The sequence below is a fragment of the Pristiophorus japonicus genome, unplaced genomic scaffold, assembly GCF_044704955.1.
Source record: "Pristiophorus japonicus isolate sPriJap1 unplaced genomic scaffold, sPriJap1.hap1 HAP1_SCAFFOLD_275, whole genome shotgun sequence".
Classification (NCBI taxonomy): Eukaryota; Metazoa; Chordata; class Chondrichthyes; family Pristiophoridae; genus Pristiophorus; species Pristiophorus japonicus.
The window spans coordinates 522,638-540,732 of NW_027252505.1; the positions used below are offsets into that span (position 1 = coordinate 522,638).

Sequence of the window (18,095 nt, forward strand, 5' to 3'; positions counted from 1 at the left end):
GGTTACATTGGCTACCCTCCACTCCATAGGAACTGATCCAGAGTCAATGGAATGTTGGAAAATGACTGTCAATGCATCCACTATTTCCAAGGCCACCTCCTTAAGTACTCTGGGATGCAGTCCATCAGGCCCTGGGGATTTATCGGCCTTCAATCCCATCAATTTCCCCAACACAATTTCCCGACTAATAAGGATTTCCCTCAGTTCCTCCTCCTTTCTAGACCCTCCGACCCCTTTTATATCCGGAAGGTTGTTTGTGTCCTCCTCAGTGAATACCGAACCAAAGTACTTGTTCAATTGGTCCGCCATTTCTTTGTTCCCCGTTATGACTTCCCCTGATTCTGACTGCAGGGGACCTACGTTTGTCTTTACTAACCTTTTTCTCTTTACATATCTATAGAAACTTTTGCAATCCGTCTTAATGTTCCCTGCAAGCTTCTTCTCGTACTCCATTTTCCCTGCCCTAATCAAACCCTTTGTCCTCCTCTGCTGAGTTCTAAATTTCTCCCAGTCCCCGGGTTCTCTGCTATTTCTGGCCAATTTGTATGCCACTTCCTTGGCTTTAATGCTATCCCTGATTTCCCTTGATAGCCACGGTTGAGCCACCTTCCCTTTTTTATTTTTACGACAGACAGGAATGTACAATTGTTGTAGTTCATCCATGCGGTCTCTAAATGTCTGCCATTGCCCATCCACAGTCAACCCCTTCAGTATCATTCGCCAATCTATCCTAGCCAATTCACGCCTCATACCTTCAAATTTACCCTTCTTTAAGTTCTGGACCATGGTCTCTGAATTAACTGTTTCATTCTCCATCCTAATGCAGAATTCCACCATATTATGGTCACTCTTCCCCAAGGGGCCTCGCACAACGGATTGCTAATTAATCCTCTCTCATTACACAACACCCAGTCTAAGATGGCCTCCCCCCTAGTTGGTTCCTCGACATATTGGTCTAAAAAACCTTCCCTTATGCACTCCAGGAAATCCTCCTCTACCGTATTGCTTCCAGTTTGGTTAACCCAATCTATGTGCATATTAAAGTCACCCACTATAACTGCTGCACCTTTATTGCACGCACCCCTAATTTCATGTTTGATGCCCTCCCCAACATCACTACTACTGTTTGGAGGTCTGTACACAACTCCCACTAACGTTTTTTGTCCTTTGGTATTCTGCAGCTCTACCCATATAGATTCCACATCATCCAAGCTAATGTCCTTCCGAACTATTGCCTTAATTTGCTCCTTAACCAGCAATGCTACCCCACCTCCTTTTCCTTTTATTCTATCTTTCCTGAATGTTGAATACCCCTGGATGTTGAGTTCCCAGCCCTGATCATCCTGGAGCCACATCTCCGTAATCCCAATCACATCATATTTTTTAACATCTATTTGCACAGTTAATTCATCCACTTTATTGCGGATACTCCTTGCATTAAGACACAAAGCCTTCAGGCTTGTTCTTTTAACACCCTTTGTCCTTTTAGAATTTTGCTGTACAGTGGCCCTTTTTGTTCTTTGCCTTGGGTTTCTCTGCCCTCCACTTTTCCTCATCTCCTTTCTGTCTTTTGCTTTTGCCTCCTTTTTGTTTCTCTCTGTCTCCCTGCATTGGTTCCCATCCCCCTGCCATATCAGTTTAAATACTCCCCAACAGCACTAGTAAACACTCCCCCTGGGACATTGGTTCTGGTCCTGCCCAGGTGCAGACCGTCCGGTTTGTACTGGTCCCACCTCCCCCAGAACCGGTTCCAATGCCCCATGAATTTGAATCCCTCCCTGTTGCACCACTGCTCAAGCCACGTATTCATCTGAGCTATCCTGCGATTCCTACTCTGACTATCACGTGGCACTGGTAGCAATCCCAAGATTACTACTTTTGAGGTCCTACTTTTTAATTTAGCTCCTACCTCCTTAAATTCTTTTCGTAGGACCTCATCCCTTTTTTTACCTATGTCGTTGGTACCAATGTGCACCACGACAACTGGCTGTTCTCCCTCCCTTTTTAGAATGTCCTGCACCCGCTCCGAGACATCCTTGACCCTTGCACCAGGGAGGCAACATACCATCCTGGAGTCTCGCTTGCGGCCGCAGAAACGCCTATCTATTCCCCTCACCATTGAATCCCCAATCACTATTGCTCACCCACTCTTTTTCCTGCCCTCCTGTGCAGCAGAGCCAGCCATGGTGCCATGAACTTGGCTGCTGCTGCCCTCCCCTGATGAGTCATCCCGCTCAACAGTACCCAAAGCAGTGTATCTGTTTTGCAGGGGGTTGACCACAGGGGACTCCTGCACTACCTTCCTTGCACTGCTCTTCCTGTTGGTCTTCCATTCCCTATCTGGCTGTGGACCCTTTCCCTGCGGTACGACCAACTCGCTACACGTGATACTCACGTCATTCTCAGCATCGTGGATGCTCCAGAGTGAATCCACCCTCAGCTCCAACTCCGCAACGCGGTCTGTCAGGAGCTGGAGGCGGATACACTTCCCGCACACGTAATCGTCAGGGACACTGGAAGTGTCCCTGAGTTCCCACATGGTACAGGAGGAGCATAACACCCGACCGAGCTCTCCTGCCATGACTTAACCCTTATATACACTTAAATTGGCAACAACAATATTAAAAGTTACTCACTGATATAGAAGAGAAAAAAGAAAAACTACTCACCAATCACCAGCCAATCACTTACCCTCTTGGCTGTGACGTCACCTTTTGATTTCTTTCTACTTCTTTTTTGCCTTCTCCCTGTAGCTGCACAAGTCCCGCCTTTTATAGGCCTCTCCACGCACCTCCTCGACTCTGCTCCCAACTGCCGCCGATGCTAGCCCCGGACTCCCTGCTCTGCCTTTTATAGGCCTCACCCCGCACCTCCTCGACGCTGCTCCCGACTGCCGCCGACACCAGATACACTAACAGCGAGATACCAGTTACACTAACAGCGAGGTACAAGGGACACTAACAGCGAGGTACCAGATACACTAACAGTGAGGTACCAGATACACTAACAGTGAGGTACCAGGGACACTAACAGCGAGGTACCAGATACACTAACAGTGAGGTACCAGGGACACTAACAGCGAGGTACCAGATACACTAACAGTGAGGTACCAGATACACTAACAGTGAGGTACAAGGGACACTAACAGCGAGATACCAGTTACACTAACAGCGAGGTACAAGGGACACTAACAGCGAGATACCAGATACACTAACAGCGAGGTACCAGGGACACTAACAGCGAGGTACCAGATACACTAACAGTGAGGTACCAGATACACTAACAGTGAGGTACCAGATACACTAACAGCGAGGTACCAGATACACTAACATCGAGGTAAGAGATACACTAACAGCGAGGTATAAGGGAAACTAACAGTGAGGTACCAGATACACTTACATCGAGGTACCAGTGTGAATGTTTGACAATGTATAGAGACAGTGAAATTGAACAAAGGATTCATGGAGGAATAGCTTTAACAATGTCAGACTGCAAATGTTACAACATTGATACAACTAACAGACTGACTCAAGGTCTTGCTAAGTCACACCAGTAAACTTGAAACAATAACCAGAGTGAGAAAGGCTTTGAAAGGCTCTTTGTGTAAAAACAGCCCATACTGATGTCGGCTCATGAGTGGACAAAGGGAAGGAGGGATCAAAGGGGATAGGCTGAACTGAATGTCACTCTAATTGTATCTTGTACTGAAAATGTATAACCGTTGCGACTTTACAATGTAACGGCACTTGTCCGAGGGAAGTGGGCGCACTCTGAGGGAGAGCATTCCTTCTTTCGGATAAGTCCCAGCCGGTGAAACAAAAGAATAAAGACTGCTTTGTTATAAGCTTCTTTGGTGTTCGCCTCATTGTATTCGCTGAAACAGATTGAGGGAAAAGAATCCAGAATCAACATTTGGTGTCAGAAGTGGGATCTCAATGGACGACTGCTGAAAAGTTGAGAATTTAGAGCCAGACTAGCCTTGGACGAGACGGGAGGAAAGTGGCCACTGGAGTGAGTATACTTTAAATACCACTGCAGTTTCCTTCAGTTTCAAAAGTCTGAGGAAAGTTTGGCCACTCGCTGGATCTCAGGTAGTGTCTGAACGAGATCCAGGACAATCTGGCGAATACATTTTAAACTTAGAATAGGGAAGGTTAGGGAAATCGCGCAGCGACACGAACCGGGCGGCGACTCGGAAGGATAGGTTAGAATGGGTAAATCTGGAACCTTGAACAAATTAATCGCGCGGTGACGCGAACAGGAAAACCGGACGGCGACTCGGAAGGATGAACAATCGCGCGGCGACGTGAACCGCGGAGGTTAGGGAATTACGTAAAATTAAGCCTCGGGGCGACGAGGGACTGTGTAAATTTAAAATTGTACTTATTCCAGGTACGGCGTCGATCTTGTATATCACTTGGTCCGCCTAGGCTCTGGATAAGATAACTTATTCCACCGCGGGGCGATGTTGGGACAATCGGGGCTAATTAGGACCTTGATCCTACGCGGGGTGACGCGAGGATGGGTAATTTAGATAAAACGACGAATTCTCTGAAAGGTCATGGATCCAAAAATAAAGCCGGCCAAAACAATTAACAGGAAAGAAGAGGTACTTTTGTGAACGTCTGTTTTAAATGAGAAGTGCTTGTGTGATTTTGACTGTGGATAAGAAAGCCTGTTTGGGAAACCGGGGAGTTGTGGTTGTTTTAGCATCACCCACTTTTTCAAACAGAATGAAAGTTTTTCTTAACCCTTCGTAGTGTTGTCCTGTATGTGGGAAGTTTTAAGAGTGTGAACCTCATTGAATTACATATATTCGGATGATAAGTTACGGAGCTAGGAAATGCACAAAGGATAGGTTTGTTGAGTAAAAGATAAAAAAATACATGGTCCCGGTGGTTGAAAAAAAAAGAATGTATTTGACATTCTCACTTACTTGTCGAAAGAAAATGCAATGATTGATGACATTGGGTTGAAAGACATAAATTTAGTCTCGGAATGAGATAAAGAATGCCTTTTAAAAAAAAAAGCTTCTAAGCTCAAAAAAAGTTTTAACTAAAGATTGAAATTACAAAGTTTGAATTGGGATTTTGAGAAATTCAGAGAAGGCACAGCAAAATACTGAGGTGGATTCAAAAAAAAAATTATTATATTAAATCTGCAGTTTAGAAGAGACAGTATAACACGACCTTGAGGCTGGAACAATTGAGATAATGAAAAGCAGCCCTCAGCCTATGTGCCAGACTTCCCTCTAGTTATGGAAAAGACGAAAAAAAAGACGCAACCTTGAAAGAAAACAAATTTAATGAATTTGAAAGAAAAAGTGTCTTCGAATGTCTGAGGTTTTAAATTAACAAATTTACCAAGACCCGAGCCCTCTGTGTAAAATACAAAACCTAATTTGAAGAAAAGAGATCTTAAAAGAAAAAAAAAACGTAACCTACTAAATAGGTGCTGAAAGGAAAAAAAATGTTCTGAGATTTTAAATTATAAGAAAGTTCCACTGCAGTTTGAAAAGATGCATCACTTCTGTCAAGTTGGCAGGAAAACACCATTAAATTAGGATTCTCATTGACAGAAGGAGGACATGTTAAAATCGTAGACGTCTTAAAGAAAGAGTGCACGCACGAGAAATGTACTAAGAGTTCCACTCGGACCTCTGAAAAAGGTATCGACAGACTACGTAGTCAAATGGTTGGCTTTGCATTGACCGAGGCTGATGACGAAATTGAATTTCAGTAAACAAATAGCTATTAAAATGTGTGGTCTCGTTTTAAATTATTAAAAAAAAAAATCTTTGGCAAGTACTCGAATTAGGAGTTAAAAAAATTGGAGTTTAATCTAAATGCTCCCTTTCCTGATGAGAAGACTTTTATTATGACGGCTTTACTAATGATTTCTGCTGTTTAACGGATTCCTAATTTCTCAGCAAGTTTTGAAGGCACAAAGACTTTTTTTTCAGATGATTATGTGAAGTTACGTAATGACATCAGGTCTTCTTACAAACCTGTAAAGGAGTTAACCCTTTCCATTGACAGCCGTTTTATACTGAACATTATTAATTTGGATTTCTTAATAGAAAAAAGACTCACCTAACAGAGGAAACAAAAATAAAAACAGAACTAGCTTATGTAATAATACTTGCCTGATAAATACTCAAACAAAACAAATTGAAGAGCTAAAAGGCTAAGATAAATAGCTGAAAGAGATCCACAAACCCAACCTAACCCTGACCTCCGATTTCACGGAGTGACCTCGACAAGCATGAGTCAAACTAAAAAAACCTTGCAAAAGATAAGTTAGCCTCAGAAAAACCAATGCCAACTATCCAAGATGTCATTAAAGCACAGGAGGACGCTCCTGAAAAAGATAAACTGTTGTGGAAAGATTATGGATGTACTTATGACAATGTCTCTAAACTCTGGACCACTCCCACGGAACAGACTTGCATGTCTGACGAGTTGGCCTTATGGGTTATTGAATGTATGCACTTTGCTACTCATTGTGGAGCAAGGACAACAAGTGACACGCTTTTAGCCACTTGGTGGCACCCTAGACTCCAGGCTCTGGCCCAGAACATCAGTAGTCGCTGCCTTGTTTGCCAACAGCATAATCCATGGAAGGGAGTCCCCTGTGATTGGGGTAAGACGCCCCTACCAGAAGGTCCCTTTGAGACCTTGCAGTTGGACTACATTGAGTTGCAAAGAGTTCAGTGTTACAAATATGTGTTAGTAATAGTAGATGTGTTCAGCAAATGGATTGAAGCTTACCCTACCCTGGACAATAAGGCTCAAACTGTTGTTAAGGTGTTAATGAGGGAAATTGTTCCTAGATATGGTATCCCAGCTCGACTGAGTTCCGATAATGGCCCTCACTTTATTGGCCAAGTTAACAAAGAATTCTGTTCCCAGATGCACATTAACCAGCAGCTGCATTGTGCCTACCGACCCCAAGCTGCGGGATTAGTTGAACGTGCTAATCAACTCGTAAAACCAAGCTTGCAAAACTGGTAGCATCAACCGGACTCAATTGGCTTAAACTCCTTCCCATAGCCCTATTCCAGATCCGAACCACTCCCACCGGTAAGGCTAGACTGACCCCTGCTGAGGTCATTTATGTTAGGCCCCTTAGGACCCCCTGGAATCAGAATGTTCCCTCCACTGTCCAGTTCCACCACATGACTGAGGAAATGACCACCTATGTTCTTTCCCTGACTCAGGCTCTGCAAATAGCCCACAACCAGGTCCGAGATGCTCACCTCGACCTCCCAGTTTTACCCAAATCATCCCTCGTGGCACCAGGGAAGTACGTCCTGATGGATTCGGAAGGGATTAGAGCCACGATGGGAGGGGCCTTTTCAGGTGTTACTTACTACCCCCACTGCAGCTAAGGTTGAAGGGAGAAGTGCCTGGGTTCACCTGCACCACTGCAAGCTCACCACCCTCTAAAAAACCTATTTTACTGGTTATTCTAACTCCTGTTTCTGTTCCAGACTTCCTCTTCTCCATAGCTGAATAAAGTTCTTCCTAGGAGCGTCCTGACTAGCCGAATGGGTCCCGAGGAGAACAGTTTGAACTCCTACCCGTAGTGATAGACAACCAGCTACACCGACGGTGACCTGAGAAGAGAGGCGAGAAAACGGAACTCTTTGAATCAGCAAAATATTCGGACTATTTATCCTTGTCCATAGAGACGCTACAAGAAACATTTTGTTCCCGAGTAATAAGATGAAACTGTGTCTGTGTGCCACAGACTGTATAGTAGCTTTGGTGTACGACAGGTGTGGTGCATGGGAGGGGAAACTGAAGCGAGATCTCCATGTAAACACCTTTTTGTACATGTCTTATGTTTATGCGCGAAATGGGAACTTTTCTAGATGCTGGATGTGTTCACATATTCCAAAACATTCCAAAGGGGGAATTCCTTTACGCCCCGTTCCACTGACCCTAACTGAGACTGTCAGGTGGCTTCTGAGCTAGACTAGCATGAGAGGAGGGGGGCCAATACGAAAGATGAAAGGCGGGTCAAGATGTTGGTCTGGAACCAACCAGACTTTCAGCTGCGAGGCGGCCTGCCCTTCGGAGCTTTCCCCCAACTGTGAAAGAGATAATAATGATACTTGCTTCTCACGTATCCCTCTTGCTTTCAAAGATTGCAATCTAACAGGTATCGTCAGAGGGATCACGGAGGGCAGGAGGAGCATCATACCGTTACCATGTGGACAATCACGGGGACGTCACTAAGTGGGAGAGTGCTGGGTACCCCATTAGTCAAACGTTCCAGGGATGGTACCAGCCACCCTACCACCGTAAAAAGGAACCCCCATTCTTAGTCCTGACCAATACCTCGGGGATCGGGAGGCCAACCGGGGCCATATGTTTAACCCGAAATGACACCAGTAGCAAGGGACATGTCATAGGGTACAGCAATTGCCCACCCAACCTCAACATCACAACAGGTGCACGAGTCACTATCCTCTCTCACCTTCCGAATAGCACAGGTGGAGGTCTGTGGGCCCAGTCTTGGGACCCCAACACAATATACATAGAGGCAGCGTATAACGGCACGTATTTTGTGTGCGGGCATAGGGTATATCCCTGGTTGCCTAAGCGATGGACAGGGTCCTGCTATCTGGGATATGTGGTGCCATTTGTGCGGCAAACACATACCCTGGCGGAAGGACATGCCTCCAGCCGACACAGGCGAGCCCTCACCCCCGATGAAAGATTCTTTGGGATCATGATGTTCCCATTCAGGATAGGTCGCACCATGGATGAAGTACAGAACCTAGAGAGGGTATTGGAACAGATAGCTAACTATACTGCCGAAGCTCTGGAGGACATCATGGCCGAAATGGTAGCAATAAGGACCGTAGCATTACAAAACCGAATGGCCCTCGATTATCTGTTAGCTGAGAAAGGGGGATCGTGTGCCCTGATAGGATCTGAATGCTGCACTTACATCCCCGATAATTCAGAAAACATAACCAATCTCGCAGATCACATAAGAAGAGAGGTAACGAAGTTATCCACGCCAGCAGGAGGATCTAGCTGGTTTGATTGGCTATTAGGTGGATCTTGGGGATCCTATCTAATGCATGGGGCAATTATTCTCATCGTAGAAATAATTACTGTTGCTTGATTATTGGTTGCTTTAACCTTTGTTGTAAAGTCATGATGGCAAGGTTAGCAAACCCTCTTGTGGCCAGGGGCTCCCGGGTTATGATCCAGCAAACTAAAGACCGACTCGACAAGGAGGATCAGGAAAGATAGTACGAACGGCTGAATGCGATACTCCTGGAATAGTCACCAGGGTTATCATGGAAATTTAAAAGGGGGATATGTGAACGTTTGAAAATGTATAGGGACAGTGAAATTGAACAAAGGATTCATGGCGGAATAGCTTTAAGAATGTCAGACTGCAAATGTTACAACATTGATACAACTAACAGGCTGACTCAAGGTCTTGCTAAGTCACACCAGTAAACTTGAAACAATAACCAGGGTGACAAAGGCTCTGTGTAAAAACAGGCCATACAGCTGTCGGCTCATGAGTGGATAAAGGGAAGGAGGGATCAAAGGGAATAGGCTGAACTGAATGTCACTCTAATTGTATCTTGTACTGAAAATGTCTAACCATTGCGACTTTACAATGTAACGGCACTTGTCCGAGGGAAGTGGGCACACTCTGAGGGAGAGCATTCCTTCTTTCGGATAAGTCCCGGCCGGTGAAACAAAAGAATAAAGACTGCTTTGTTATAAGCTTCTTTGGTGTTCGCCTCATTGTATTCGCTGAAACAGATTGAGGGAAAAGAATTCAGAATCAACACCAGGGACTCTAACAGTGAGGTACCAGATACACTAACAGTGAGGTACCAGATACACAAACAGCGAGGTACCAGATACACTAACAGTGAGGTACCAGATACACTAACAGCGAGGTACCAGATACACGATCAGTGAGGTACCAGGGACACTAACAGTGAGGTACCAGGGACACTAACAGTGAGGTATCAGGGACACTAACAGCGAGGTACCAGGGACACTAACAGCGAGGTACCAGGGACACTAACAGTGAGGTACCAGATACACTAACAGTGAGGTATCAGGGACACTAACAGCGAGGTACCAGGGACACTAACAGCGAGGTACCAGATACACTAACATCGAGGTAAGAGATACACTAACAGCGAGGTACCAGGGACACTAAAAGTGAGGTACCAGATACACTAACAGTGAGGTACCAGATACACTAACAGTGAGGTACCAGATACACTAACAGTGAGGTATCAGATACACTAACAGTGAGGTACCAGATACACTAACAGTGAGGTACCAGGGACACTAACAGTGAGGTACCAGGGACACTAACAGTGATGTACCAGATACACTAACAGCGAGGTACCAGGGACACTAACAGTGAGGTACCAGATACACTAACAGTGAGGTACCAGATACACAAACAGCGAGGTACCAGATACACTAAAAGTGAGGTACCAGATACACTAACAGCGAGGTACCAGATACACTAACAGTGAGGTATCAGGGACACTAACAGCGAGGTACCAGGGACACTAACAGCGAGGTACCAGGGACACTAACAGTGAGGTACCAGATACACTAACAGTGAGGTATCAGGGACACTAACAGCGAGGAACCGTATACATTAACATCGAGGTAAGAGATACACTAACAGCGAGGTACCAGGGACACTAAAAGTGAGGTACCAGATACACTAACAGTGAGGTACCAGATACACTAACAGTGAGGTACCAGATACACTAACAGGGAGGTGCCAGATACACTAACAGTGAGGTACCAGATACACTAACAGTGAGGTACCAGGGACACTAACAGTGAGGTACCAGGGACACTAACAGTGATGTACCAGATACACTAACAGCGAGGTACCAGGGACACTAACAGTGAGGTACCAGATACACTAACAGTGAGGTACCATGGACACTAACAGTGAGGTACCAGGGACACTAACAGGAAGGTACCAGAGACACTAACAGTGAGGTACCAGGGACACTAACAGTGAGGTACCAGGGACCCTAACAGTGAGGTACCAGGGACACTAACAGGAAGGTACCAGATACACTAACAGTGAGGTCCCAGGGACACTAACAGCGAGGTACCAGGGACACTAACAGCGAGGTACCAGATACACTAACAGCGAGGTACCAGGGACACTAACAGCGAGGTAACAGATACACTAACAGCAAGGTGCCAGATACACTAACAGTGAGGTACCAGGGACACTAACAGGAAGGTACCAGAGACACTAACAGTGAGGTACCAGGTACACTAACAGTGAGATACCAGAAACACTTACAGTGAGGTACGAGATAAACTAACATCGAGGTACCAGGGACAATAACATCGAGGTTCCACGGACAATAACAGCGAGGTACCAGGGACACTAACAGCGAAGTACCAGATACATGAACAGTGAGGTACCAGATACACTAACAGCGAGGTACCAGGGACACTAACAGTGAGGTACCAGGGACACTAACAGCGAGGTACCAGATACACTAACAGTGAGGTACCAGATACACCAACAGTGAGGTCCCAGGGACACTAACAGTGAGGTACGAGATACACTAACAGCAAGGTACGAGATACACTAACAGCGAGGTACCAGGGACGCTAACAGCGAGGTACCAGGGACACTAACAGTGAGGTACCAGGGACACTAACAGTGAGGTACCAGATACACTAACAGCGAGGTACCGGGGACACTAACAGCGAGGTACTGGGGACACTAACAGCGAGGTACCAGATACACTAAAAGCGAGATAACAGTGTAGTGTAACAAAATTTGCAGATGACACAAAGATTAGAGGGAAAGCGGGTTGTGTCGAGGACACAGAAATGCGGCAAAGATATTTAGATAGATTAAGCGAATGGGCTAAGGTTTGGCAGATGGAATACAATGTCGGAAACTGTGAGGTCATCCACCTTGGAAATAAAAATAGTAAAAGGGAATATTATTTGAATGGGGAGAAATTACAACATGCTGAGATGCAGAGGGACCTGGGGGTCCTTGTGCATGAATCCCAAAAAGTTATTTTGCAGGTGCAGCAGGTAATCAGGAAGGTGAATGGAATTTTGGCCTTCATTGCGAGAGGGATGGAGTACAAAAGCAGGGAGGTCCTGCTGCAACTGTACAGGGTATTGGTGGGGCCGCACCTGGAGTACTGCGTGCAGTTTTGGTCACCTTACTTAAGGAAGGATATACTAGCTATGGAGGCGGTACATAAACGATTCACGAGGCTGATTCTGGAGATGAGGGGGTTACCTTATGATGATAGATTGAGTAGACTGGGACTTTATTCGTTGGAGGTCAGAAGGATGAGGGGTGATCTTTTAGAAACTTTTAAAAAAATGAAAGGGATAGACAAGATAGAGGCAGAGAGGTTGTTTCCACCGGTCGGAGAGACTAGAACTCGGGGGCACAGCCTCAAAAAACGGGGGAGCCAATTTAAAACCAAGTTGAGAAGGAATTTCTTCTCCCAGTGGGTGGTGAATTTGTGGAATTCTCGGCCCAAGGAAGCAGTTGAGGCTAGCTCATTGAATGTATTCAAATCACAGATAGATAGATTTTTAACCAATAAGGGAATTACGGGTTATGGGGAGCGGGCGGGTAAGTGGAGCTGAGTCCACGGCCAGATCAGCCATGATCTTTTTGAATGGCGGAGCTGGTTCGAGGGGCTAGATTGCCTACTCCTGTTCCTAATTCTTATGTTCTTATGTTCTTATGTTCTAACAGTGAGGTACCAGATGCACAAACAGCGAGGAACCAGGGACACTAACAGCGAGGAACCAGGGACACCAACAGCGAGGTAAAAGATACACTAACAGTGAGGTACCAGATACACTAACAGCGAGGTACCAGGGGCACTAACAGCGAGGTACCAGATACACTAACAGTGAGGTACCAGATACACTAACAGCGAGGAACCAGGGACACTAATATCGAGGTACCAGATACACTAACAGTGAGGTACGAGGGACACTAGCTGCGAGGTACCAGGGACACTAACAGCGAGGTACCAGGGACACTAACAGCGAGGAACCAGATACACTAACAGTGAGGTACGAGGGACACTAGCTGCGAGGTACCAGGAACACTAACAGCGAGGTACAAGGGACACTAGCTGCGAGGTACCAGATACACTAACAGTGAGGTACCAGGGACACTAACAGCGAGGTACCAGATACACTAACAGCGATGTACCGGGGACACTAACAGCGAGGTACCAGATACACTAACAGTGAGGTACCAGGGACACTAACAGCGAGGTATCAGATACACTTGCAGCGAGGTACCAGATACACTAACAGTGAGGGACCAGATACACTAACAGCGAGGTACCAGGGACACTAACAGCGAGGTACCAGGGACACAAACAGCGATGTACCGGGGACACTAACAGCGAGGTACCAGATACACTAACAGTGAGGTACCAGGGACACTAACAGCGAGGTATCAGATACACTTGCAGCGAGGTACCAGATACACTAACAGTGAGGTACGAGGGACACTAGCTGCGAGGTACCAGGAACACTAACAGCGAGGTACCAGGGACACAAACAGCGATGTACCGGGGACACTAACAGTGAGGTACGAGGGACACTAGCTGCGAGGTACCAGGGACACTAACAGCGATGTACCAGGGACACTAACAGTGAGGTACCAGGGACACTAACAGCGATGTACCGGGGACACTAACAGCGAGGTACCAGATACACTAACAGTGAGGTACCAGGGACACTAACAGCGAGGTATCAGATACACTTGCAGCGAGGTACCAGATACACTAACAGTGAGGGACCAGATACACTAACAGCGAGGTACCAGGGACACTAACAGCGAGGTACCAGGGACACAAACAGCGATGTACCGGGGACACTAACAGCGAGGTACCAGATACACTAACAGTGAGGTACCAGGGACACTAACAGCGAGGTATCAGATACACTTGCAGCGAGGTACCAGATACACTAACAGTGAGGTACCAGATACACTAACAGCGAGGTACCAGGGACACTAACAACGAGGTATCAGATACACTAACAGTGAGGTACCAGGGACACTAATAATGAGGTACCAGGGACACTAACAACAAGGTACCAGGGACACTAACAGTGAGGTACCAGATACACTAACAGTGAGGTACCAGGGACACTAACAGTGAGGTACCAGATACACTAACAGTGAGGTACCAGGGACACTAACAGTGAGGTAACAGGGACACTAACAGTGAGGTACTGGATATGCTGACAGTGAGATACCAGATACACTAACAGCGAGGTACCAGGGACACTAACAGCAGCGAGGTTGTGGGAGGTGGGTAAATGACACTAATAGTCATACAGGGAAATGCGAATTACAGGATTAATTGCTGGATCCGAATTCCAAGAGGAATCCCAACAACAGTGAAGGAGGGATAGTAAATGACAAAAACAGTAATGCTGTGAAATTTAATTGATAGAATGAAAGCTGGATACAGAGACTAACCAGGGACACCAACAACACCGAGGATGTGCCAGTATTTTTAAACAACAACACGTGTATTCGCAAAATGCAACAACTTGACAGGCAGAATACCATGAATAACTGATTATTCCCTGGGGTATCGCAAGAATGATATTGGACTGAAACATGGTTGATATAATTAATAACTGAAAATAGCTACTTACAAGGAACACCAGCAGCAGCGAGTAGAGGATAGTAAATATATTGTATTTCAAACAGTGCTATTCTTATCTTCGCTTCGAGAAGCCATCTATCAAGAATGGATTGCAAATCATCAGTAATGGGAGGCGGTGCTGGGGCGGGAGGCACAACCATTAATACCCTTCTGTGAGTCACTTCTGGTATCTGTGCTGGAGGCAACGCGCTGATTGTGTGAGGTGAAACATTGAAGGGAGGTCCTTCCATAGAGCAGAGGGAAATCCCCGAATGACATCATTAGGCGTCACTGTAACTGACATTAATTGCAGTCATTGAACAAACAGACTAATTGAACCATTGTCACCACAGTATTTTACTGCAACTTCATCTAGCTCACCGTATTGTACACAGTTTTACATTAAAAGTGAGATAATATGTGATTCTTCACCCACCCATAAAATACGGAGGACAGAGAGAACAGAATTTATATTCCTGTATTGAATTAAAACTGAGAATAAAAGATGAGAAAGTGACAGAAACAAAGGGAGGGATAAAAGATGAAAAGACGGATTGCAGCAATCTTGTTCTCTGATGCATTGGATCCCAGGCCATCAGGCTAAACACAATCCCAATCAATAAATGTTCCCAAATGGCATCTGAGAGATGATCGTTGTAATGGGATCAATGGGACTTGCGTACATGACACAGATCCAGCCTCAATCCAGGAATTCCATTCCTAAGGCCCGCTAGATTATAGTGCTTCCACTTCAGTCTCGGAATTTCATTCCCGGGACATTCTATATTGTCTGACACTCGAACAAGAACAACAGGTTATTTGTGAAGAATGACCTTACCCAGTCAAGCGTCTCATTTATCGAGGGGAGGAATAATAAAAGGAGCAAAGGTTTTATCCCATGGAATCAAAGGAAATTGCTTAAAATATTAACCATTGAGATAAATACCGTGTAAATATCTCAATACTCCATGAAACGCTCTCAAAACATTGAAGTCTCACCTAATCGTAATCTTATTCTGAGAACCATATCTAGCAGTCAACATTCTGGATTCTCCCAACACCATCCCAGTCTAGGTCCTCTTCCACCGCCCCAGGGAAGTTGGGTCACATTTTTGTGCAGTCGGAAAGGATTGGCTCTGAGATTCCAAACATTGACTCTGGACCACATGAGTTCTTATGGAATTAGGTCAAACAATTAGGACAAGGAAACCCCATGCTGTTTACCACATATCGCCCTCCCTCAGTTGAGGAATCAGCACTCCTCCATGTTGAACAACACTTGGAAGAAGAATTGAGAGTAGCAACGTCAGAGAATGTACCCTGAGTTGCAGATTTCAATGTCCATCGCCAAGACTGGCTCGGTTGATCCACTACTGACAGAGCCAGCCGAGTCCTGAAGGACATAGCTGCCAGACTAGGCATGCAGCACATGGTGAGAGAACCAACACCAGGGGAACACATACTTGAACTCATCCTCCCCAATCTACCTCTAGCAGACATTATTGGTATGTTGGTGTCGTTGGCAAGGCCAGCATTTATTGCCCAACCATAACTGACCTTGCATCACTGCAGTCCATGTGTTGAAGGTTCACTCACAATGCTGTAAAGGATGGAGTTCCAGGATTTAGACCGAGCAGCGATGAAAGAACGTCGATATATTTCCAAGTCTGGATGGTGTGTAACATCGAGGGGAACTGGCAGGTGGTGGTGTTCCCATGTGCCTGCTCCCCTTGTCCATCTAGATGGTAGAATTTGAGTATTTGGGAGGTGCTGCCAAAGAAGCATTGGTGAGTTGTCACAGTGCACCTTATAGATGGTCTACACTACAGCCACGGTGCGACAGTGGTGGAGGGAGTGAATGATTAAGGGGTTGGATGGGATACAAATCATGCGGGCTGCTTTGTCCTTGATGGTGTTGAGCTTCTTGAGTGTTTTTGGTGCTGCACTCATCCAGGCAATTGGAGCATATTCCATCACACTCCTGACATGTGCCTTGTAGATGGAGGAAAGCCTTGGGGATTCGAGAGTGATGCAGAATAATCTGCATCTGATGTGTTCCTATTACCAAGGTTTGGTTCATCCAGTTAAATTTCTGGTCAATGGTAACCCCCAGGATGTCGACGATTGGGGGATTCAGCGATGGAAAGCCCGTTGAATATCAGTGGGAGGTGGTTAGACTCTCGCTTGTTGGAGATGGTCATTGCCTGGCACTTGTGTGGTGTGAATATAACTTGCCACTTTACAGCCCGAGCTTGAATGTTGTCCACGTCTTGCTGCATGGGCATGGACTGCATCATTTTCGGAGGAGTTGCGAATGGAACTGAACATTGTGCAATCATACCCACTTGTGACATTATGATGGAGGGAGGGTCATTGATGAAGCAGCTGAAGATGGTTGAGCTTAGGACACTGCCCTGAGGAACTCCTGCAATGATGTCCTGGGGCTGTGATAATTGACCTACAACCACCACAACCATCTTCCTTTGTTCTAGCTATGACTCCAGCCAATGGAGAGTTTCCCCCCTGATTCCCATTGACTTCAATTTTACTCGGGCTGCTTGGTGCCACACTCGGTCAAATGCTGCCTTGATGTCAAGGGCAGTCACTCTCACCTTACCTCTGGAATTCAGCTCTTTAGTCCATGTTTGGACCAAGGCTGTAATGGGGTCTGAAGCCGAGTGGTCCTGGCGGTACACAAACTAGGCTTCTGTGAGCAAGGCTATTAGTGAGTAAGTGTCATTTGATTGTACGATTGATGAGACCTTCTATCACTTTGCTGATTATTGAGAGTAGACTGATGGAGTGGTAATTGTCTGGATTGGATTTGTCCTGCTCTTTATGGACAGGACATACCTGGGCAGATTTCCACATTGTCGGAGAGACGCCAGTGTTGTAGCTGTACTGGAACAGCTTGGCTAAAGGCACGGCTACTTCTGGAGCACAAGTCTTCAGCACGACATTCGGGAAGTTTTCAGGTCCCATAGCCTTTGCTGTATCCAGTGCACGCTGCTGTTTCTTGATATTACCAGGAGTGAAGACTGGCTTCTGTGATGAGTTTATCTCTGGAGGAGGCCGACATGGATAATCCACTCTGCATTTCTGGCTGAAGATGGTTCTACACGATTCAGCCTTGTCTTTTGCACTTGTGTGCTGGGCTCCATCATCATTGAGGATAGGGATATTCATGGAGCTTCCTCCTCCCGTTAGTTGTTTAATGGTCCACTATCATTCCCAGCTGGATGTGGCAGGACTGCAGATCTTTAATCTGATCCATTAATTGTGGGATGACTTAGCTTTGTTAGTAGCATGCTGCTTCCGCTGGTTAGCATGCATGTAGTCCTGAGTTGCAGCATCACCAGCTTGGTATCACGTTTTTAGGTACAGCTGGTGCTGC

The 18,095-nt window shown here is 45.9% G+C and overlaps 1 protein-coding gene across 1 annotated transcript in view; it reads right to left on the bottom strand.

Moving 5' to 3' along the window:
* The window catches only part of LOC139247615 (probable G-protein coupled receptor 139), a 78,137-nt gene extending 60,250 nt beyond the window's left edge, over positions 1 to 17,887 (bottom strand). Inside the window, exons 1-2 of the mRNA XM_070871688.1 lie at positions 17,604 to 17,887; positions 16,585 to 16,712 (exon numbers count right to left, since the gene is read on the bottom strand). Coding sequence (XP_070727789.1) covers positions 16,585 to 16,712; positions 17,604 to 17,887 — 412 coding nt within the window. The remainder of the gene's footprint in view (positions 1 to 16,584; positions 16,713 to 17,603) is intronic.
* Positions 17,888 to 18,095: the final 208 nt, after the last annotated feature.